The following is a 24,346-nucleotide window of genomic DNA, read 5'->3' as shown; positions in this document are numbered from 1 at the left end:
AGGCACTCAAGTGGAGGACAGAAGGGAAAAGATGAAAAAAACTGTTCATTCACAGGTGTGTGTGTGTGTGTGTGTGTGTATGTGTGTGTGTGCGCGCGCACTGATGTACCTCATTACACCTTGTCTTTTACCACAGGGGACTTAAGAGTCCTAGGAACAGTGTCACTGTTCCTCGAGCTTCAGGATGGTGGTTCATCTCTGGGTTGCTTTACCTTGTCCATTTGCCGAAGCTCCTCTAATATCAGAGTAACCAAACACTTACATTAAATTCCCTTTGAAAAACAGAACTGCTTTGTTTTCTAGCCTGGGATCTGACTGATAAGACATCACATATTTGATTCAAGTATTTCTGGGCAAACTTTAATTGATCATGATGAATTTTGCCCCTCTTACAGTATGAAAAAGTTTTAAACAATATTATCCATTAACTATATTTACTGTTTTGAAAGACTTTGCCATGTATACTGAATCTATATATATGTGGATGTCTGTGTGACACACTTACACATACACTTGACCTTATATCCAATTCTGAGTGAAGGTTCTAAGCCAGAATCACTGCATGGTGTAAATATGAGTGAGTTATATAATAGCTATAGCCATGAGAAACAAGTTTGACATCAAAAAGAATTAACTGAATGGACTAAAAAAAACACAAGACCATCCATAAGAGAACAGTACTTAAAATTTATTCTTTCTTTCCAAAATTTATTCTTTCCTTCCTATTTGTTCATTTACAAATGAACTTTCCATCCTTACACGCTAAGAAAATAAACAACTGGAACCACTCCACTTCTGACCTGGAGGCAGATGCTCTATCATAGGCACAGAGTACAACACAGCCATTGCTCACTGGCAGGAGGGAGGAGCGAAAAGTGCTCCATATAGCAGTGTGGAGATTTGGAAACGCTCGGCACTCCTAGGGGCTGGTAAGCATGACTCCTGCAGAATGTCCCAGACCATACCATGAGCTTTCCTTAGGAAAGCTATCTTTCCTCAGATACAACTGTCACAGGTTAAGAGCCACAAGACTTTATTCATTGTTTACTCTTCTGATGGCAGGATTTCTGAGTAGAATCTAAAATTAAAGCAGAATAGAAATTTGTTACAAAACCTGTTAAGAATTTTTAATTTTTACTAACTTCAAATCACCACCACCTCAGAGCTTTGGTAAAAATACTGAGTTATAATGAAATTGGAAGGTTAGGTTTAAGAAACTATTACAGAAATTACATACAGGCCAAACAGTAATTGGTAATGATTGAATGTAAAATATCCTTCACAAGACCATGTGTTTTAACACTCAGTCTTCAGGTGGTGGCAGTTTGAGGAGGCGGTGCACCATTTAGGAGCTGAAGCCTTGCTGAAGGAAGTAGTTTACTGGAAGCAGGAAGTGAGCTCTGACAATCTGTCTTCACTTCCTGTCCTTTCTCTTGCTTCCCAACCTGCAAACCTGCAAGCAGCCACACACTCCTGCCCCCACCTCAAGCTGCTCCAGCCAGCAGGCACACCTGCTGTGACGGACACTTTCTCAGACAGAGAGCCAAAACAAATCGTTCCTGAGTTGCCTCTTGTCAAGATATTTGGTCAATGATCAATTTTCTAACACAGAAAATGGGTGCTTGAGAGTGGGGCCCTTGCTGTGATAACCATGGCCATGTGGTTGGTAAGGCCTTTGGTCAAATTCTTTGCCTGAACAATTTGGAAGAGTATGGAACCATGGGCTAGAGAAGTCCAGAGTGCTGGAAGCAGAGCTTAATGGACAAGCCCAGTAAGAGGGTTTGTACTCTTCAAACTCTTAGGACCATGGACACTTTTGAAGTTGGATGTCACTTTGCATTATGAGATGATTGACCAGGAGCCGGGTCATGCATTTGTTACGGTTTCAGTATGAAAAGTCTCCCACAGGAGCACGTGTTTAAACACTTGGTTCTCAGTTGGTGGTGCTGTTTTGGGAGTCTAGAATCTAGAGGTTGAGCTGTGCTGGAGGAGGAAGTGGGTCACTGGGGCAGGCCTTGAGGTGTTAGGGCCCACCAGCTAGCTGCCTGTCCGCTTTCTGATCCACCTGTCTCTGAACAAGGAGCCTTTTCTGCTGCCATGCCTTCCCTGCCGACTGCTTTTCAATGATCTCAGTGATGATACAGTAATTAACACAATTATCCTCACATTGCCTGTCCATGTAAGAGGACAGAAAGACCCAGCTAGTGACTGGACCAGACCTACCCACCACAAACTGCTAAGTGCACGTGTAATGAGTCTATTCACTCCAACTAAAAATGCCTCAGCGGACACTAGCAGACTTTTGTTTAGAGGCAGCATATAACTGTAGCCCTGGATAGCCCAGTACTCACTGTGTAGACCAGTCTGGTTTCACACTGTTGGCAACCCTCCTGACAGAGCCTATCTGGCGCTAGGATGACTCAGGAGTACTACTCTTATCAATTCACTAGCAGTTTTTGTCTATGTTGCTATGTTTCTAAGGTACAGTAATACTATTTTTAACAAGTACTTTTTTACCTGGTGGTAACCCCCCGAGTCTTTGCTGGATCATTTCTAAATGATGAATATATTCTGTCAAGGAATGTTCTGGATCTTGAGAAGCAGTCAGAGATCTTTCTAACCTTGAATTTGGTGACGAAGGTGATCTGCAAACAAAGAACCATATCAAGGAGAAAAGAAAGGAAAAAACAAAACAAAAACATTAAATTAACAGGTGGTGTTACAGTCAAAAGTGCACAGATGAGGGCTAGGATCAGCTGACCAGATCTGGGATGGGTCTCCTCTAGGGCTAGTCTCTTCATGCCCATTATTTACCACAAAGAAAACATGTTTTTATTTGCCTAGATTCCAGAGGCTCATGAATGCTAGGCAAGCTCTGTACCAACTGAAATCCACTCTAGCCCTGCATAGTACTTAAACAAACAAACAAACAATTTTTAAGGCCAAGTACAGCGGTACACTCCTGTAGTCCCAGGATTTGGGATACAAAAATAAGAGGGCAGAACATCTGAGTTCAAGGCTGGTCTACACAGTAAGTTCCAGGACAGTTAGGTTACATAAAGAGACTCTGTCTCAAAATAAAACAAGCACCAAAACGAAACCAAACAAATCAACTTCTATATCTCACTTTGCAGTCAGAATAAGTGGCAACAATTGTGTATTATTTCATTCAATAAATTTTAAGATTATACCCGTCACCCCAATTGTATTATGCCTCAGCATCCTTCACAGGGTGACCAAGATGGTCTACCTATCGGCCTCCACTTCCCTGAGCAAATCCCACCCTTGTCTAACTCTCATCCTGAGCATCCTTTCTCCCAGGCCCCAGTGTCCCCAGGGACACTGTGTCCCTTTCCCTTTCCTTGAGACAAGTTCCCAAAGCTCTTCCTTAACACAGGTGATCTCAGTCCTTCTTGAACAGAAGAAGGTCCCCAGCTCTTCAAGACTCTCTGCTGTGTCCCCTGCCTTCTTGAGCCAGCCAAAGACAGTACTTCCAAACGACACTTCTCTGGGCAGCCACATGGGTTTCTGGATCTTATTGGCATGATGTCTAGGTAAAAGCCTGGAGCATCCCAACTGACCTTTCCACTTTGCCCAGCGAGATTGCTGCCGAGGATCTGGGGCTGTGTCTAGAGTCCTTGATATGACCTGAGGAAACTTCTCTGGTTGGCAGAGACGCTCTGTTTTCTGATGGAGAATGCTGTCTCCGGGACATTCGATGTCCTTCTCAAGAATGATCAAACAACAAATCGTTAGGAAAAGAAATGCACATTTTAGGAGGAGCCATCTACTAAAATCTAAGCTTATACAAACAACTTTAAGAGTCTGCATGGTGATTTCAAAACATACCAAGTTGTGATATTTTAAGTTTTGGTGACATACATTAACTTGGATAACACTGGTCCTGACTGCCAGCACTGCATGGCAGCCCATGGCTCCAGAAAAAAAGAGGCAAGCATGCCTGCTGACCTGAACTGAAGCCACTGTCAGGATGGCAGCCAGTGGTGGCTTAGTGGCCCAGAGGGTAGAGAGCCTACACCCTCCGTGTCCTCCAAGTAGGAAGGCCATTCACATCTGCCACCCCTAGAGACTAGACAAAGAGCCAGCAAAGCATCTTGCTGTCACTGACCCGAGAGTCCAGGAAGCCACTGTTACACTTCCCATGAGTAGGCAGCAGCAGCAACTCTAGAGATGGCTAAAACAACCATGGGTGCTCACACAGGTAGGCACAGCAAGCAGCATAAAGCAGAACTCTAGGCGACTCTGGAGCAACAAGGACCAGTGTGCTCAGCACTCTCCAGAATCACTGCTCAGCTCTCGCTCCCTGGCCGACCTTGGCCGCCAGTGCTGTTCTCAGTGCTCTAGGGTGGCTGCACTGTGTTTCCTGGCTTTCTTACTGGGCTTTATCACACCCCAAAACCAAAACGCTCAAGAAAATGCCACCAGCAGCAGGAAGGGCAGTGACACCCAAGGCCCACCTTGGCGGGTGCTTCTGCCATGTAGCAGCGCTCCTTTCCGATCCACTTCTTGCCATTTCTTAACCAAAAATCGCAACCTATACAGAAAGGTGACAAGAGACGACATTTAAACATTTAAAACAAGAGACGACAGGAATGCAGGAAGCAGTGGCACTCCTGATGTCACCCAACCACCAGATCTTACCCTCTCTGCCCACCGCTGAGTCAGCTGGCAGCTGGCTGTACTTTCCTATCATGCAGGAACTGCTATGCTCCATCACCATCTAAAGGAGTCCCCCACCACCCCACCCTTGACAACCAGCTGGTCCTGCAAACACCCACCACAGCTTACCTGCAGCCTAACACACTAGAAAACGCAAGCCCGTGTGCATCACCAGAAACTGGGAAAACACTGCTTCTGCCTGGTTGGGCCATCAACAGACCAGCATTAATAGCGTAGGGAAGGCACAGGCAGGGTGACAGTACATGGGTGCTTCACACTCCTTTAAGCATGGCTCTCCTAACAAGTGGCGTGACTAGAACTTTCCTCTTTGTGGTGTGGCAAACCATATATTATTCCAAAAAAGACCACCAGGCCCTGGAAATTTTTTTTTCAGGCATTCTGATGCTGGGTCTCATAAATAGTTCAGGCTAGCCTAGGACTTTTGATCCCCATCTCTGCCACCTGCATGCTGGGATGACAGGCCTGTGGCACCATACACAGGCACAGCATGAATTCGCTTATTTGTATGTATATTTTGCCTGCATATAAGTATGTGCACCATATGCATGCCTAATGCCATGGAGGTTAGAAGAAAGCACGGGATCCCCATGAACTAGGGTGACAAATGGTTGGAAATGACTATGAGGGTTCCAGGAGTGACTTCTTAAAGACAAATGTGATATTTAAGGCTACGAGTGCCACTGATTTTGAAAGAGAAAACACTGTAGTTTCAAGGAATAAGGCCACCAGAGAAGCAAGCATATATTCATTGCTACTTGGCTTGGAGGCAGGGCATTTACCTCAATACTGCGATGACTACCCTCACAGCAGTGCGGAACTTTGTAAAAGGACGTGATGTAGTAATTTTCTTATCTGCTTTGGAAGGAAAGACCCCCAAATGAGCAATCATGGAGAGCGTTTCCTGTTCGGAGTCCTGGAATCCGCCAATCAGCAGCAGGAGATACTTCTTCTGATAAATCAGAGCTTTTCTAAAGCTCTCTGCTCTCAGATAGTGCAGGTACAGTTTTTCCATCTAAAATGAAGACAGACTGAGAGTCAGAGGAACAAAGACACAGTCCTGATAGATCCTGCTCAGCATACTGGTATAGTTAGTTGTTCATTACAAAAAGAAATCAAACTGGTTTATAATTCACAAATTATCAGTCACCCATGCACATCTGTAACCTCCTCTTGAAGAGCCCCGGACAAAATCTAGAAAGAAGTATCTTCTCCAGAACACTCTCAAATGAGCCCCTATGAAGACCACTATCTAGTACAAGTACAGTCTATACTGGCTATGTGGGGGGGGGGGGGGGGGGGGGGGAAGGACATCATGATGGGTTCCACAGATGATACGGGTAATGGGGAAAACCGTGAAACTACAGAGCTTGGATCCAAACCCCGACAAGCACTTTGCCCTCAGGAGTAAACCACAGGAAAGAGTTTCTTAACCTATAGAAATCACCTCCTGATGACTTGAGCATTACACATTCATTCGGCCATTAGAGAAAACATGGTATCTGCACACAAGCAAACCAAGCTTTAGATCCACTTTGTGCTAGCTTCCTTTCTCACAGTAATCTGACAACTAGGGCAGCGGGTCTTCTCCTGTCTGAAGTCTGTTTGATGTACGTGTCAACAGACACACCAAACAAACAAGAACCCTGTAATTAAGACGACCCTTCTCCTGCAGTTAGTTAACGATCCCTGGTTTAAGACATGGCTGGCACTCTGGACCCAACCCTGCAAGGCTTACCTTGGTATTGCAGGTGTTTGTTTCCACACTTGTGGTGGATGTGTGCCACTCGGGATCTGAGTGCCGTAGAGAACTCTGCAAAACTGTCCCATCTTGCTTCCATGAAGACTTGCTTTGCCTCTGTAAAAAAAAACCACAGCTGGCAATATAGAGCTTTTCTTTTCAGGGGTTGTAGGTCAGAAGTAAACCTTCAGTGTTGTTCCTCAGGAGCTGCAGCTATTTTTAAAGGACAGGGTCTCTCGCTGGGGTCTGGGCTAGTTACAAATTAGGCTAGGCTAGTTGGCCAGGTAGCCCCAGAGATCCAGCAGTCTCTGTTTCCCCAGCACAGGGATTCCAAGTGCATCTGCCACTATAACCTGTATTTTGGTTTGCTAGTATTTGAGATACGGTCTCACTTTGCAGCTCTTGCTAGCCTGGAACACGGTATGTAGAATGGCTGGCCTCGAAGCTGCCTGCCTCTGCCTCCCGAGTGCTGGGATTAAAGGTGTGCCACCATGCCCAGCTCACATCTGGCTGGGGACAGAGCTCAGGACCTCATGCTTGCGAAGCAAGCACCTCTCCTGAGCCATCTCCCCAGCCGTCTACCGACTTGTTCTTAAATAACATCCTGGGAAAGATTCAGAGAATAACGGAGGAGACGACAGCAGCTGCCCTGCCGATCTCAAACAGGTCACACCCGACACCTCATTCTACCACAGCTAGCCAGCACTACTGTGGGGCAGCCTATCACAGACGAGCATAGGGACTGGGAAAATGTCTCAGGGCTAGGATCCAGTGAGGCTTTGCCAGCCGATGATCACATGCCCTGTGCTGTCCCTTGTCACACTGGGCATCCTTTTCAGTAGTGCTCAAGTCACGTTATAATGTTAACACTGTGGGGTAATTACCACTCACTTACTGAAATATCATTGCACAAAAGGTACATGTTAATAAGAACAAGCCAGAAATATTTGCAAAATATCTACTAATTCAAAGCTTTAAATCTTAAATCATCTTAACAGTTCCTCATTCTAGAAATGCCGATTACTAACAAAAACAAACACACAGTTCTTTCTGTTCTAGCTCCATCAAACCACACAAGAAAAGCCTAACTGAATGGAGGAACAATGTGAGAAATTTTATTTGGTTGTTTTTTTTCTATCAAAAGTAGTTAGCCCAACAAGGGCCCTCCCCTTCCACTTTGCATACCAATTAGCCAATTGTGTCAGGTTGTGAAGATGAACTCCCACCAATGGGATGAGACACAGTTACCACCTACATCAGGAATAAAAGATAGATACCATTTTGGCTAAAGTGTTTGCTAGCCCAGTTTGGATTCTGGCACACACACCCTTTTTACAAAAAGGAGTCACCTTGCCAAATTACTTTCGCTTTGTTCTTTGAGCAGTGGGGGAACCTGTATAGCCACCATATGCCAAGGGCCTCCAAGTTTCTACCGTGGGAGCACAGACTTGGAAGGTGACTCCAAGGTGATGGGACAGAGGTGCCCCCAAAGTTGATGCCTGGGACCTGCTCAGGTATCAAGGGACAGGAATCAAAGGCAGCTAGTCATTATCATGCCAACACATGGCTCTCCAGGGGGAGAGGCAGAGGCCATGGCAGGCCTGGACGAGGAAAAGGAAAAGACAGAATGATCTGTATGAAATGTCACAGTTGCTACTAGAAAGAACTGCTCTGGCAAAGCAAGTCACCCTGAACATAAAGGAGGTACTCCACTGGTTCATTCACAGCCCCTCTTCAGTTTACTCAGTAAAGATACCATTTCCTCATCTCTGTGCTAACTAACTGTGGCCAGAACCCACAAAAGCTCAAAGGGTTTCATCACTGTCCAATAGATGTAACTTTTAGTAACAGAAGTTCAAGGGGGCACTTTAAACAAGGAGCCTTAGAACACACACTGCAGAGAAGTGAGAGGGCTCTGGAATGATGCTCTCATCAGCTCCCAGGCACTTCCCAGTTCCTCACATCCACCAAGACTGGGTCTGGGGTGGTCAGGCACAAAGGAAAGAACAGACTTGACTTTACTTTTCCTCTACCAACAAAACCTGAGAGCAGCAACTGAAAGAAGAAACAGAATTATCCACAGCTCTACTACTGACAGAACAGAGCAGGAATAAGTTCAGTATGGTTGTGGACAAATTAAGCAACACTACCTTTGTTTGTTGGATGGAGTGTAGAGCACTCCTCCATCCCAAGGTGGCTACTTGCCTGAGACACTCAGCAAGAAAGAACAAACACTGGGTCAGCTTAAAGGAGTTTAAATTACTCAAAATATGTCTCTGACAATAGTGGACTCGAGACCTAACACAAAGTTGTGGATTCTAAGAATATTGTTGCTAGGTCTCAAACCCAGGATAAGTCTTACTCAGTACCTGTGGCTCCTCCCAGCACCCTTCACCCCGCCCCCCACCCTAGACACCCCCCCACCCCTCCCACCCCCACCTGATCCATCTATAACTCGGCCATTTTGGCTACACCACTCTCTTGGGCAGCAGCTCCTCTCTTGGTCTTCCTCCCTCTCTCTCCTCTCATGGTCTAGTTTAGTCTGCTGGCCATGTTCAGCCTGGACTCCTCCATCTGCCTGTTTTCTCCTTATTTCTGCAATAAAAATCCTTCTTCTCCAGACTTTGGGACTAGTCACATCCTCCTCCTTTCATTTCGTGTCTCATTCTGCTGTGAAACTGGCCATCCTACCAAAAGCAATCTAGAGTCGATGCAGCTGCAATCACAATCCCAGTGTCACTCTTCACAGATTCAGGAGAGAACAATTTCAACCTTGAACAACAAGAAGATAGCAGGAAGTATCACCATACCTGACTTCCAATTATATTACAGAATCACAGCAATAAAAATAACAGTGATGTGGAAGAGTATAAAGGCTTTACTAATAGACTTGTTTAGGAGACATGAAGTGATTCAAAGTACAATTTAGCGACAGAATGCTGCTTTCAAAATCCCCCAAAGATAAGTAGTATTCTAACCAGGCCTGTTAGCGATAACAGAAGTTTAGGATGCTAGGATATAAATGTTTATTCACCAGGATTAACCAGCTATTAGGCTCCACTCCTGTAACAACGGAAACAGCCCTGACATACAACCAGCCATTAGGCACTGTTCCCATAACAAAAGACATACCTCTAAAGGGTAGCTCAAGGGCAGCACAACTAAGTCCTGGTCTACAATTAAATCCTACGAGCTCTTATCAGAAAAAACATAATTCTGCCAGGTGGTCAAGATGACCAGATAACAACTACTCAAAAAAAACAACACTGGTGTACTTAATTATGCTGTGTAAATCTCCTATCTGCTAAAGCAGCCAAACTCTATTTACATTTTTCAAGGTATAACCTGGGCCTAGACGTGAAAGAGGCTTAAGGGTGGTGTGTTTATGTTTGTGGACTGCATAAACCTAAAATGTATATAACTTAGTAAAATCTTGTATTCAGGGCCAGCTTCTCTTTGAGCCTTAGCCCCAGCAGGACAAGCACTAATAAAGAGCTTTTCCTCCATCTCTGATTCCTCACTGGGAAGCCATATTATTTCTGTAACAGTAGCACTGGGACAAAACCAGATACTCAGATCGATGGAACAGAAGAGAGGATCCAGACACAAGGCCATGCAATTACAGCTATGACAGCTACTTGGCTTGTTTTGTTTTGTTTTGTTTACAAAGATTCCAAAAGTATACAGTGGAGAAATGACAGCATCTTCAACAAATGGTACTGGTTAATCTAGAATAATTAATATCAGCATGCAGAAGAATAAAACTAAGTCGCTATCTCTCACTTTGCCTGAAACTTAACTCCAAATGCATCAAAGACCTCCACATAAGACCTGATACTCTAAAGCTGCTAGAGGAACAAGTAGGAGAACACTTCAACACACAGGTATACGTAATGCTGTTCTCACTAGCACAGGAAAAAGAACAAAACAAAACGAACAACAAAGAGGATCTCATGAAATCAGCGTTTCTGTATTACAACTAAAACTGTCAATCAAGTGAAGAGAAAGAAGAATCTCTGCCAGCTGCAGATCCAAGAAGATCAGAGTCCAGAAGAGACACAGAACCCCAAAAGCTAAACACCAAGAAAACAAAACACTGATTGGCTAGGAACTAAACAAAAAATTCCCAGAGAAGAAATAGAAACGGCTAGGAAACACTTTTAAAACTGTTCCACATCCTTAGCCTTAGGGAAATGCAGATAAAAACCATTTAAGATTCCATCTCACCCCAATCTGAGTGACTATCTTCAAGAATAACAAAAACAACAAATACTGGATGTAGGAAAATGGGAACCCTTACACGATGGTGGCGGGAGCGTGCACTAGTACAGCTACTTTGAACATCAGTGTGGAGGGGTTTTTTGTTTGGTTTGGTTTTTTTGAGACAGGATTTCTCTGTGTAGCTCTGGCTGTCCTAGAACTCACTCTGTAGACCAGACTGGCCTTGAATTCGGAGATCCACCTGCCTCTGCCTCCCCAGGCTGAGATCAAAGGTGTGACCACCACCACCTAGCTAGTGTGGAGGTTTTTTAAAAAGCTAAAAATACCATTTGCCCCAGCTCTACACTCCTGGGCATCATATACTACAGATACCTGCACATCCACATTCACCGCTGCTCTAGTCACAACAGCTGGCAAATGGCCAGGTGACCACCCGCTGAGGAGCAGATAACAAAAGTGTGGGACATATACACACAATGGAATTTTATTCGGCTTTAAAAAAAGGTGAAATTATGAAGTTTATGGGGAAACAGCTGGAACTGGAAAAAAATTGTACTGAGTGAGGTAACCCAGGCCAGAGGACAAGCACAGTACATTGTCTCTTGGTGGATTCTAGCTCCAACTCTTTAGTTCTGTAACAGAGAGTACCTGTGGAAGCCAGGAAATCAGGAAGGAACACAGGGGGAACTTGCCTTAAACAAGGGAAGATACAGAATGTAGGTAAAAAGACAGTAAAGGGGGATGCTGTGGGAAGGAAGGTTTAAGCTGGGAGGGAAGCGGGATGAAGGGAAGGCAGGCGGGAGATGAGGGTGTTGGAGAAGTTCAGGAGGAGCAACCGAAGAGAATACAACACAGCCATACAAAAACCAGCTGTCATGTAACCTAAATGAAAATAAAAAAGAGGGGAAATACTTTTTTAAAGGAAGAAACAAACAAAAAGGATCACTCTTAAATCAATAAAGGGCATTCAAAAAACCATCCACAGCTAACATTCTTTTTAACAGAGAAAGACTGACTAGGGACCAAGACAGGACAGACCAGGGCCATTACTACTTGACAATGCACTGGAAATCCTAGGCACCCCAACAAGAGACACACAAGTCTGGCGCTCAGAGCTAAATAAGGTAGAGCCTGCCCTCAACGCTATTATGCCAAACATGGCTTTTTTGATAAATAACTGACACAAGTGATGGAATCTTTCCTTGCGAATGTTTGTCTTTCAGTATCCCCTTTGCCCTCAAAAATAATTGGCATTTATTTAATCTGGCATAGACAACCACAGGCCTTCAGAGATCCTGCCTCTTGTTAAAAAGTTTCATTGCATAATGCTAACCTTTACTATTATGCAGTTTTGGAAAAGTATCTAGAAGGATAGAAAAATAGCAGTAAGTTTTAAGTTGGACAAGGAACTACCATAAGCTAAAAGATGTTGAATGAAAATCCCAGCATTAGTGGTGGGCTATTTCCCTATGAGTTGTTGGCCTAGAAGGCAAAAACCCATACATGCTACTGCCATCACATCTGGTTGTATGCCAGAACTAGATGGTAAGACCTTATTCATGAAGACACCATCTACTCTGGTTCTAGGACATGGAAATACTAGGCTGGCACTGAACTGCCTCTTCCTGCTGGCTAGCTTCTGGAGTGCCAGAGATGCTATAAAGGATGCTGGGGGAGAATTGGTGCTTAGTCCCGCCCAGTTACAGATCTTGCACGCTACCAACATGCCAAGCAAGATGTGCTTGTTAGTGCAAAAATGACATGACTGTTGTGTGTACAGCCAACTGCTTTCCAGTTGGATTTAAAGCCTGTTCCACGGGAAGGCATGCATATCTAGTTAGGGCAAAAATCTGTGGCTGAAGTCAAAGGCCCCACTGGGAAGGAAGGTCACTGCCATTATTTTGTTAAACAGACATGATGTGCCTGTCAATTTGCCTTCAACGTTTATGTAAATTCCCATAGATCATTCTTGCCAGCCTCAGTCATGAAGGAAAAAAATTTTTTGCAGTGGGTGGGAACTGCAGAGATTCATAACTGGTCAGCTCCCAAGAACAAGTGGCTGCTGATGTGGCATAGTGGCCCCAAAACACAGCAATGAATGAGAAAAAAAAATTCACACATCTGTATTACTCCTGCCAATGCTGAAGAACTTTGGGAGAAGAAGGGACATAAGAATGTAAGAGTAGAAAGAAGGGGCAGAATATACTGTGTAGCCATTTCTTCCAAATTCTAGCATTCCCTCCCAGTTAGCAAAAGGGTTACGCAACTTAGAAGACTCAGGAAGTTCAGAAAGTTACAAGATTCACAAGTCCCTTCCCAAGGTCATAACAATCCGTAAACAACGGCTGGGGAGAGGATCTCACACTGTCGGTAAGTAGAACTGTCTCTGGGGAGAGGATCTCACACTGTCAGTAAGTATGCAAGGAGTTCCAGGGACACAGCTTTGGTGGTGAGCTTCCTGGAGAGGCGGCTGCTTTTTGAGTCACCAGCCATGCTCCCATAACTAACCCCAATAAACTCACTGGTCACCAAGCTAGACTTGTTCAGAACTGTTTCTTTGGTCTGTCAAAATCTCTTCTATCTAGGATCGAGCAGATATTTGTTGACATCTCTCCAGGAAAAGTCATGCAATACAGGATCTTGTATTTGATAGGCAAACTACCCCTGAGTTATAACCTTAGCTCTGATAAATCTTTATCTGTTCATCAGCTGAAGGACATTTGAATTACTTCTACCCTTTGGATAAAGAATGATATTGTAAAGCTTTATGTACACGTTTTAAGGTACTCACATTTTCAGTTTTTTCTCATGGGTAAATACCTGAAAGTGGACTTATTGAGAGACCTTGAGAAACTGTCAGGCTGCTTTACAAAATAATTGTATCTTACAGTCTAACACAATTCTTTACACACTCATCTATAGATCTAATGGAATCTAAATTAAAACAGAAAACCAGCAAGACTCTAGTTTTATATAGAAATTTAAACTGAACTAGAACTGCCAAACAACTTGAAGAAGAACAGAACTTGGAAAAAGAGCAGAAGGCCTTGGCGGCTGGAGTTACAGGTCTCAGAAACAATGAATCTTGGAGAGCAGAAATAGCAGCAGGAATGTATTTCAGTCTGCAGCTGAAACATGGGGTCTTGGAGGCTAAGTCTCAGGCTGAGTATTGGGGCTGGAGAAGTGAGAGGCTTGGTGAGTTCCCTACCTAAGGCTCACACACAGTGAACCACTAACAAGTACATTTCTTGCAAATCCTGAGGGCAATCTTCTCGCACTTCCTCTTTCATTGTGCAATCCAACAGGTCTATCTGTCTGTCTATCCAGAGCTCTGCACACTCTGTGGTAGCCTTTCACTGGCTCTGTGTGCACACATATAACATAAAGCTACTTCAGCAGGCACAAAAGGACAGTTTGTACCCGAGAGTTCCCATCAATTCTGGTTGCTATGGTAATACTCCCATGACCTGTGCTGCTACCATACTCTCTGCCAGAAGCCAGTTCCAACACACACAGTTAGGAGAGTCTGAACTTGTGAACTCAGCCTGCTCCAGGCCTGACTGCAAGCAGGCTGTGCTGTTACGTTCCACTCACCGCCACTTCACTGACAGCTAACTCGGTGAATCACAGACCTAAAACTAAAATTTTCCAGAAAAAACAAATTAATATATCGGACTCAAAATTCAGAAACTTTAGCCTTACAAAGGAAATCATTCAAAGAAGCATACAGCACAGACCAGGAGAACATTTCATATATCTGAGAAAGGAGCTGACACAGACGCTAGCTCTCTGTGGGGAGTAAGGTAAAGGGGCCCATGGTAAAAAATGCAAGTTGCTCACATACGTTGAAATGAGAACAGACTATAAGAAAGATTAGAGTTCTTTATGTTATAGAACTAGAAGCCTAAAACACTGGGGGCGGTAGGGATGATGAATAAGAAGGCTTATGGCAGCGCATGAGATAACCAGATTCAACAGGTAAGAGGAAGGAAAGGGTTCTGGGTAAGGCATGCAGGCCAGCTGGTCTTCCCAAACTCCCTTCTCTGAGGAACCAACGCACAATATTACTACATCTAATGTAGCTAACTGTAATAGATTAAACTGTAAGTAAGGGGAGCTGGAGCAATGGCTCAGCAGATAAAAACACAGGATTCCCAGCACCCATGTGGCAGCTTACAACTGTCTATAATTCCAGTTGCAGGGGATCTAATGACCTCTTCTGGCCTCAAGGTCACCAAGCATAAAAGTGGTGCACAGACATACAGGCAGGCAAAACACCCAAACACATAAAAATAATAAATAAACTGTAAGTAAAGGTGGCATCTGCCTCCATCTACTTCAAGAAAGAGATCCCAGACCATTCCATCATCAAAGTTAACTAGGAACAACTGCACCTACTTCTTAGTAGTTCTAAGAATGAGGAGGATTTACTATATTAATGGCCTTGAGACATCTCCAAGGTTGGAGGAAGGAACAAACAGCTAGTAGACAGTCAAGGTCAACAACCAGCAAGAGCCAGAGGCGGACAAGGGGAAGGGTAGGCAGCTCATGAGCAGGACATGAGACGGACAAGGGGGAGGGTAGGCAGCTCATGAGCAGGACATGAGAAGGACAAGGGGGAGGGTAGGCAGCTCATGAGCAGGACATGAGACGGACAAGGGGGAGGGTAGGCAGCTCATGAGCAGGACATGAGATGGACAAGGGGGAGGGTAGGCAGCTCATGAGCAGGACATGAGATGGACCAGGGGGAGGGTAGGCAGCTCATGAGCAGGACATGAGACGGACAAGGGGGAGGGTAGGCAGCTCATGAGCAGGACATGAGATGGACAAGGGGGAGGGTAGGCAGCTCATGAGCAGGACAAGGGAAGGGTAGGCAGCTCATGAACAGGTCATGAGATGGACCAGGGGGAGGGTAGGCAGCTCATGAACAGGCCATGAGATGGACAAGGGGGAGGGTAGCTTGCTAGCAATTTGTTTACTCCCACAACTGTGTCCTAAAGCTTCACTGGCGTTGGACAACAACCTGGACAGCACTGCCTTGGGTTCACTTTTGATAGTTAATTGAGTTTCCAGAACAAGCACAACTGGGCTGAGAATGGTCTTACCACACCCAAAATTCCTGCATCAGAGTCATATCTAAAAACTCTCAAGACTCAGGCAAGAAAACAAAAATCCAACTCAAAAAATAGGCAAAAGCCCTTAAGAGTCATTTCACCAAAAAGATACACACAAGACAGAAAAGATGCAGAATACACTAAGTCATCAAGGATAGGGACATTGAAACTCCAGTGAGCTACCATGTCACACATGTTGGTCCAGACAGGAAACCCAGACAACAATCCATGTGAAACTCACATCACTAGACCCTTTACTTCCTTGGAAAGTGAGCACCACAGTGTCATTGAGGAATGGTGAGTTCACTCCTGGGTATTTTTATCAGAGAAATGAAACCTATGTCTACATAAAACTACGTAAGTACTTATAACACTCAGAACTGAAAACAGTTCACATGTCCATCAGTGGACCACCCATTACACAAACTCTCAGCAATAAAAAAACAAACAAGCAAAACAAAACAAAAAACAAACCAATTTTTGGTACATCAACAGTCTGGGCAAGTATCAGACCCCCAGAGAGATGTGAGAGAGATCCAATCAGAAGGTGACACACTCTGGTCCTGACATATTTAAGAAGGTCACAGGTCAGTACTTTCTGGCCCCTGAGCGGCCCAGGTAGTCTTGTTCTTTTGAGGGCTGGCCTTGGCCTACATTTTGCAAATGTGGTTATCGGAAAGATAAGAATTCCATGTGAAAACTTACATAATACCATACCAAAACAGCAAACTTTACTGTAAGAAATTTTTAAAATTTAAGTTTTCATTATAAAAAGTTAAGTAAATCACCAGCTAGAAAACCTCAAATAGGAAACAACTATATTTGCACCATTAGTAAAGAACCAATGAAACCCTAAGCTGAACAGGTTACTGCAGTCTCAGTCTACGTTCGCTTTCATGGCACAGACAAATACTATGTAGTAGCCAGGTCTATACGGGACAACGCATGCATGTGCCGGAAGTAGAAATTCTGATGCTACGACATCAAATCAAACACCGAAGTGCTGGGTAGATGCCTGAGCAGGGAGAAGTGCTTACCACACAAACAGGAGAACCGGAGTGTGCATTCCCAGCTGTGAGTGGAAAATGAGCACGGCAGTGCACATCTGTGATCTCAGCACTGGGGAGGTACAGAGTTTCTGGGGCTTGCTGGCTAGTCAGTCTAACTGGAACTGTGGCTCCAGATCCGACTAGAGGCTTGGTTTCAACAGATAAGGTGGAGAGCAAATGAGACACCTAATGTTGACTTCTGGTCTCAACTGAACTGGTCACACAAGCACACACACACACACACACACACACACACACACACACACACACACACACACATCCTAAAACACTGAACACTGGGCATGATGGCACATCACTGTATTCCCAGCAGTTGGAATGTTGAGGCAGGAGGATCAGAAGTTCAAGGTCGGTTGCAGTTATATCGGGAATCTGAAGCCCTCCTAGGTTACCTGGGATTCTGTCTCAAGCCCCTGCCTCCCCTCAAAAAAAAAAAAAAAAAAAAAAAAAAAATTAATCAAACAGAACAAAATGAAACCCATCAGCCAGGTGTGGCAGTTGTACCTGGGAAACTGAGTGGGGAGGAATACTTAAGCCTAGGAGTGTGAGATAAGCCTGGGCAGCATAGCAAGATTCTGGAATTCTGAGTCAGGTTGCATACTAGAAAGGATGGAGCCCATAGGCCAACCACCAGAAAAAACGGCACAGAGGCCCAGGTCTAGGAAGAAGCCCAGTTCCCTGAGGAGCAGAAAGGACAGATCTGACCCAGCACTACGGTATAGAGACAGTGGGCAGACGCGATGTTGGGAAGAGACAGAACTCCCTACACTGAGAAGGCAGCCCTTCTGGGTGTGGTGCTTCAGGGTCTTCTCGAGCCGGGAGATGGTCCTGCACAGATCTGCTTTCTCTCGGGTTGCTGCACTGACGGCTTTTGAAAGGGCATCGTTGTCTCTCAGCAGCTCATTCACCAGCTGGACTTGTAGCTCTGCCGCCATCTTTTTCTTGGAAAGGAGTAAACAAATGGTACAGCTGAGACCCCAAGATGTCAGGATTAGATGTTAAGATACAGAATACAGTACATAGTACACCCACAAGGACACACAGGGCAGATGGCCACTCACTTGTCCACACAACAAGGGAGTAGGGATCGCTGGTTAGCAAACAAGCTCCAAAGAAGCCATGACATCCTCTACCAAATCCCCAAAGACTCCATGTGCTGGGAGCTTAGTTTTAGCCCACTATCTAGGCAGAGCAAATGTACAGCATGGAGAAGCTTACTGTACCTTGGAGGAGGTAGGCACGCTCAGTTCAGACTTCAGTTCCTCAAGAGTATGCATTAAGGATGACACTGCCTTCTCATTTGATGATGTCCAATCTTTAATTGTCCTAAGAAATTAAGCAGGTGTTTATGTATACCCAAATGATTACACTCCTAAGCTGTTCAAGAATTCTCTGCTAATGGCACAAAGAAGATGCATTTGTGCAGCATTTCCTCTGAGAAAGCAAGGGATCCAGCTTTACACTTCAATGTGGTCGATTTGTCATGCTGGTGAGTCACTTCATTCAGAATCTTTATCTATAACAGTGGCCTAGGAGGCACTCTTCTGACAAGAGTGGTGTGGTGGAAGACTCACTATACCAGCAAAGAGACACATCTGTGAAATTCAGAAACCCTCAAACTTGAGTTGGCAGGAGTAGCCAACTGCCCACATCCCAACATCCCACTGCTTCCTGCTGGGTTGATCACTAACGACAGTGTACTCCTGGGTAGTAAGATGTCTCAACATATAAAAGCACTTGCTGCCAGGCCTGACCATCTGAGTTTGTTCATCCACTTGGTGGAAGGAGACAAGAGACTTTAACAAGCTGTCCTTTCACCCCTATGCGCTCACCCACACAGATACACATGCACAAAATAAATAAATATAATAATAAAAAAATTGAAGTGATGTCTAAATGAAACTGCCTGGAAATCATGGTGTCCAATGAATCAAATCCAGGTCTGGACAGGGAGCTATCCGAGCTGATAACAGCACCCCACTTTGATGGGCATGGACACGGCAGGAGGACAAGCTGAGGAAGCATCCAGGCCTAGACTCTCCACATCTAGGTGCATGTGAAAAACCAATCTCAGCACAACTTGAAGTCTATGAATAACAAGATTTTTTGTAACATTACAATGTGAAAATATGGTTTTATTTGCATTCCTTAGAAGATCTTGCCCATTAATTCAACTAAACTCATGGAATAAGAAATTGAACAGGGGACCATTAAGACATGGTCCTGAAATCAAAGCTGCCAAACACTTCATTTCTTTCCACTTAAATAGTTTTGCTACATAGACCTTGTTGGCTTGGAACTGTATAGACGAGGTCAGTCTTGAACTTGTGGTGGTACTCTTGTCTCTAGCTCCCTAGTGTGGGAATTACAGGCACATGCCATTAGCTAAACTTCAGAATTTTCTTAATAATATAAACTGTCACGGCATGGATGGGGGTGGGGGTACTGGTGGCCACTGACTACCATGTGTGCGTGCATACCTGTCCACAGTGCGGTCGGTGAAGCTTATGAGGAGCCCAGCTGCACACAGGAGCTGCTGCCGTATCTTCTCCAGCTCCTGTTGCTGCTCCTGAACACGGTCCAGCCCCAGAGAAGCCAGGCGGGGGGAGCTCCGGCAAGGGCCGTCCCCCTCAGTCGCCTTCTCTTTCCACCTCAGCTCTCTCACCATCTCCTGAAGCTGCTCGATTTTATGCTCATCGCGCTGGCGCTGTAACTCTAATTCTCGCTGTTACAACGGCAAGAACAATGGAAAAGACCGTTCAGAGTTTTCCAAAAGAAACTGTTTGCTGTTGGGCTTAGTGGGGCATGCCTATAGCCAGCACCTGGGAGGTGGAAGCAGGGGGATCAGGAGGTGGTGGCTGGCCTGGATGTACACAGTAAGTCTAACTAAAGCCAACGAGAGCAACATAGCAAGACCTCATCTCAAAACAAAACAGGTCCTCAACAATTATCCGGCCAAAGACCAGCAGGGTCATGTAGCACCTCACAGGAAAAACCCAACACAGACCAACCACAGCACCTTTAAAGAAGGTGTCTACACTCTGTTTATTGGCCCTCTACCCAGATTCCGACAATGAATCCACTCACCACCGTCAACACAGTCAGGCAACCCGCACAGCACAGTCTACACCGCAGTCTCAGCTTAGGTTTCGGCCACGTCCAAGGGAAGCCCTTGGGTAATCAGCAGAGGAGCCGGCTGACACAGGCTGAACCTCGTTTATGTCTATGCACGTCCCAACACACACAGCAGAGGAGGACAACAACATGCATGTGACAAATCATGCCTGCCAGGGGTGGCCCTGTGGCCTCGAGCCTGACCTAACTGGTCATCAACCTAGCCTCATAAAATGGAAGTGACCAGTGCCACGGTATTGTAGAGCTGCTAGACTCTGACTGGGTACAGGGTAAAGGGCAACCAATTCCTGGACCCTCCCTGATGAGGTGAAGTCGAGTTACCAGGTAGGGTAAGGGGTGCCTCAGGGAAGGCCAAAAAAGGCCTCAGAAAAGCCACAGCGGTGAAGCGTTTTTATCTAATGTATCACACAGCATGGCAGATTCTCAGGGGTACCAGAGGACCTTTTGTGCAAAAGGTGTGAGTGGAATTGCAAGATCCCAAGACAGAAACACAGAGATGAGCTTGCTTTGCTGGAGAGAGAGTTCAGAATCAGACCCGAGCCCACAGAAGGCTTTGGGGAGACGGGCTACAGCGTCACACCCAGCACAGCTCACAGGAAACCAGCTTCCTGACATTACTTCAGTGTTTCTGCTCCATTAGCAAGCAGAGATCCATCATTCTTAATCTCCCAGGTGAGTAAAGCGAAGTAGACATTGTTTAGAAAAGAGGGTCCTGGCCTGTAATGACCGGGCCAGGCTCTGGCAGTCAGGCTAGGAAATGGGGCTATGAACCAACCACACTGATCCTGTGCAAGGTAGATACCTCCAGCAGGAGGCACATGAGATTGAGACATGCCGCCATGAAATGCTGCTACTACATCAGGAAACGTCCTCTTTGTTTTAATTAGTTCCAAGCAACTGAGACATCTTTCATTTTTACAGAAAAAAAAAAAAAGATCAAAATGAAACAAAAGGTTTGCTGGAGAATGGAAATGGCTTGGCAGGCTGGTTCTTGAATGTGAAGACCTTTCAGGAACTGTACTGGTTGGAGATGCTTGTTGGAGGGGAGGGGCAGGGGAAGGCAAAGGCAGCATACAGTCCTGGCTCCCGCCATATGCTGCATCCTTCAGGGCACCCCCAGTCTGGCCTGACTACTTCACAATGATCCACCTGCCTACACCTCTGAGCCATACCTCTAAGGCCATTTGTGTTTTCTACTATGTGCAGTGACAAAAATACTATAACTATTTTGGAAGGCGGTATTTGTTGCTGAAGTTGGACTTTCTACTGAGAAAAGTTTTCATACAAATTTAGAGTCTGAGTATTAAAGTATGTACCTGGAGAATTTTTTTTAATGCCCTTATAGGCTCTTTTTTTAACTTTATTTTATGTGAACTGGTGTGAAGGTGTCAGATCCTCTGGAACTAGAGTTAACAACAATTGTGAGCTGCCATGTGGGTGCTAGGAATTGAACCCAGGTCCTCTGGAATAGCTACCAGCGCTCTTAACCACTGAGCCATCTCTCCAGCCCCCTGGAGAATTTTTTTAAGCAGCAAAAAAAGGTCCAGTGAAACGGATTAAAGTAGTGGCTCTCAACCCGTGGGTCACGACTCCTTGGTGGGGAGGGTGAACAACCCTTTCACAGGGGTCGCATATCAGAGATAACCTGCATATCAGATACTAACATTACAATTCGTAACAGTAGCAAAATTACAGTTATGAAGTAGCAGCACAATCATTTTATGGTTGGGGGGCTCAACTGCATGAGGAACTGTATTAAAGGGTCTTAGCATTAGGAAGGTTGAGGACCACTGGCTCAGAGGGTAAAGGGGCTTGCCAATAAGCCTGACACCCCGAGTTCAATCCTCAGAACCCACATACAGGTGGAAGGAGAGAACCAAATCCTCGAATTTATTCTTTTGACCTCCACGTGCTCAGCACAGCCTGAATGTACATGCATGCACATACACACACTGAGAAAATAAACTTTAATGTGGTATATATTCACTGGAAACCTTAAAGTCATCCGGACACACAGGCCAGTCACAAGAGCGTACATACTGGGAGGTTCCACTAACACAAAGTGTCTTAAACACTCATAGAGACAGACAGATCAGGGATTCCCTGGGCTAGGCATGGGGAAAGGCAAGTGACTTCTCAACAAACACGGAGCCCCACTGGAGTGTCATCACTTTTCATAGATTTCCTAAATTGTTCTGACAGAATGCATCTCTACATCACCGATGGCCCAATTTAGATCAGGGGACTTGATGTATGAGAACCCTCTCATAGTAGAATATTAAGCACATCCCTGATGGGCATTTACAAAGCTAATGTTGTTAGTCTGATTTATTCTTCTGAACATTTAGAAACGTGCAGCTTTGTTTTTAGAAACAAATGTTCCTTCTGTAACTGCTAAAGACAAAGCCACTGGTTCTGGTCTAAAAACCAAGTTCCAGGATAGCCAGGGCTACACAGAGAGACTCTATTTCAGGGAAAATAAATAAAATAAAGGGGAGAATACTTCCCAGCGCAGCCCAGAAAGGCATTGCTACTCTGATCTAAACCCAGAGACAACATAAAACTACAGGCTAATATCCCTTCTGAACACAGATGCAAACATTCTAACAAGAGAACAACAAACTGAACACAGCAGATGAACAGAATTGTTCACCATGACCAGGTGGAACTCTAACAGGAATGAAGAGCTGGTCATCTGGTGTAAACCAATCACTGTAATATTCTATCACAGAGTAAAAGACAAACCTGCAGACATGAAACACTGGCAGGATACAAAAAATAAAAAACAAAACAAAATAGGGCTGGAGAGATGGCTCAGTAGTTAAGAACACTGGTTACTTTTCCAGAGGACCCGGGTTCAATGCCCAGCAACCACATGACAGCTCCCAACTGTCTACTAACTTTAGTTACAGAGGATCAGACACCCTCACAGACATACAAGCAAAACACCAATGCAATCAAAATAAAAATGTGATTCATTTTAAAAAAACAAAACAAACACAAAACTCAGTAACTTTTCTATCAATAAAGAACTTGCCAAAAAAGAAATGGAGGGGGTGATACCTTCAAAAACGCAAAACAAACCCTCCCAAAACAAAAACACAACCACCTAGAAATAAACATAAAGAAGGAAGTTAAAGACCTCTACAATAAAAACCTTAAGACAATGAAGAAAGACAGTAAGTGGACGTTATAAGACAGAAGAACTCTTCATGCTCATGGACTGATGATAGAATTGCCATTGTGGACAGTGGTCTACAGATTCAATATAATCCCCATCAAAACCCAACGACATTCTTTACACAACTGAAAAAAAAAAATCCTAAAATTCATATGGAAAGCACAAACGGTCACGGTGACCCTTAGCAGAAAGGACAGTGCTGGAGGGATCGTAATCCCTGACCTCAGACTACACCACAGAGCCACAGTCATAAACCAGACAATGTGATTACATGACAGGAACCTCTGCGGTCAAAGGCTGTAACGGAGTACAGAACACGGGTAGAAAACGGAGGGAAAACCTGCTAACCACACAGAGGCAGGGATTAACATCTAGAACTAATAAAGAACTGCAAAAATTAGATAGTAAAAAATACTTCACTCTTCACAAGCACAGAAATGGAACCAGCCTAGACATACATCAACAGAGGAATGGACACATAAAATGTGTTCCACATACGCAACAGAACTGTACAGTCATGAAGAAAAATGAAATGCAGGAAACTGAAATGGATGAAACTGGACTTCATTATATTAAGTGAAATAAGCCACACTGAGAAAAATTTCAATTATATATATATATGGCTGTGTGTGTATATACATGTATGTATTTATATGTAAGTGTCTAAGAAACTACAAGTGGGATCACAAAAGGAGAGGAAGAGATATTAAAGGAGGCGAGTAAAGAAGATAACGGGATGCACGTGCTATGAAAGCAGACTGTGTATGGGGGCGGGGGGACCTTAGGGGGGAAAGGAACCAACCAGAGAGCGGCAGAGCTGTGAAGGACAATGAACAAGAACAAAATATAATGAATGACACACGTGAATGAAAATACCAGGATGACACTCATTATTTTGTACACTAACCTAAAAATTTGATGAAAATTAAAAAACAAAATAAATAAAAAAAGAACGAGAGAGATCATTTTCAAATTCAAGACTTGCAGGGCACCCAAAGAGCCCAGCAATACTTAGAACAACAGAGCAGTCACACTTCTAACCCCAAAGCCTGTCACAAAGCTAGAGTGAGTCACACGGCGTGGTGTCAGCATAAAGAGGAACGGAGGGGGACAGGAGTAAGTCCCAGTGACCTGTCATGACCTCCGGTCATTTAGGACCTGTAAAGACTTATGATCTGCTGGAGGATTG

The 24,346-nt window shown here is 44.6% G+C and overlaps 1 protein-coding gene across 12 annotated transcripts in view; it reads right to left on the bottom strand.

The window, feature by feature from the left end:
• Positions 1-667: 667 nt before the first annotated feature.
• Positions 668-24,346, bottom strand: part of Pcnt (pericentrin) — a 109,324-nt gene continuing 85,645 nt past the window's right edge. For all 12 annotated transcript variants that reach the window (XM_052744634.1, XM_052744636.1, XM_052744635.1 and 9 more), the window contains 9 exons: positions 19,322-19,566; positions 18,065-18,167; positions 17,609-17,782; positions 6,437-6,556; positions 5,481-5,713; positions 4,479-4,555; positions 3,582-3,723; positions 2,518-2,645; positions 668-1,078 (listed from right to left, as the gene is read on the bottom strand). In XM_052744634.1, coding sequence (XP_052600594.1) covers positions 1,038-1,078; positions 2,518-2,645; positions 3,582-3,723; positions 4,479-4,555; positions 5,481-5,713; positions 6,437-6,556; positions 17,609-17,782; positions 18,065-18,167; positions 19,322-19,566 — 1,263 coding nt within the window. In that variant the 3' untranslated portion in view covers positions 668-1,037. The remainder of the gene's footprint in view (positions 1,079-2,517; positions 2,646-3,581; positions 3,724-4,478; positions 4,556-5,480; positions 5,714-6,436; positions 6,557-17,608; positions 17,783-18,064; positions 18,168-19,321; positions 19,567-24,346) is intronic.

The sequence above is a fragment of the Peromyscus californicus genome, unplaced genomic scaffold, assembly GCF_007827085.1.
Source record: "Peromyscus californicus insignis strain IS unplaced genomic scaffold, ASM782708v3 Scaffold_19__1_contigs__length_69161282, whole genome shotgun sequence".
NCBI classification, from domain to species: domain Eukaryota; kingdom Metazoa; phylum Chordata; class Mammalia; order Rodentia; family Cricetidae; genus Peromyscus; species Peromyscus californicus.
The sequence above is the reverse complement of the archived record's forward strand: the minus strand, read 5'-3'. Positions and strand labels throughout refer to the sequence as shown.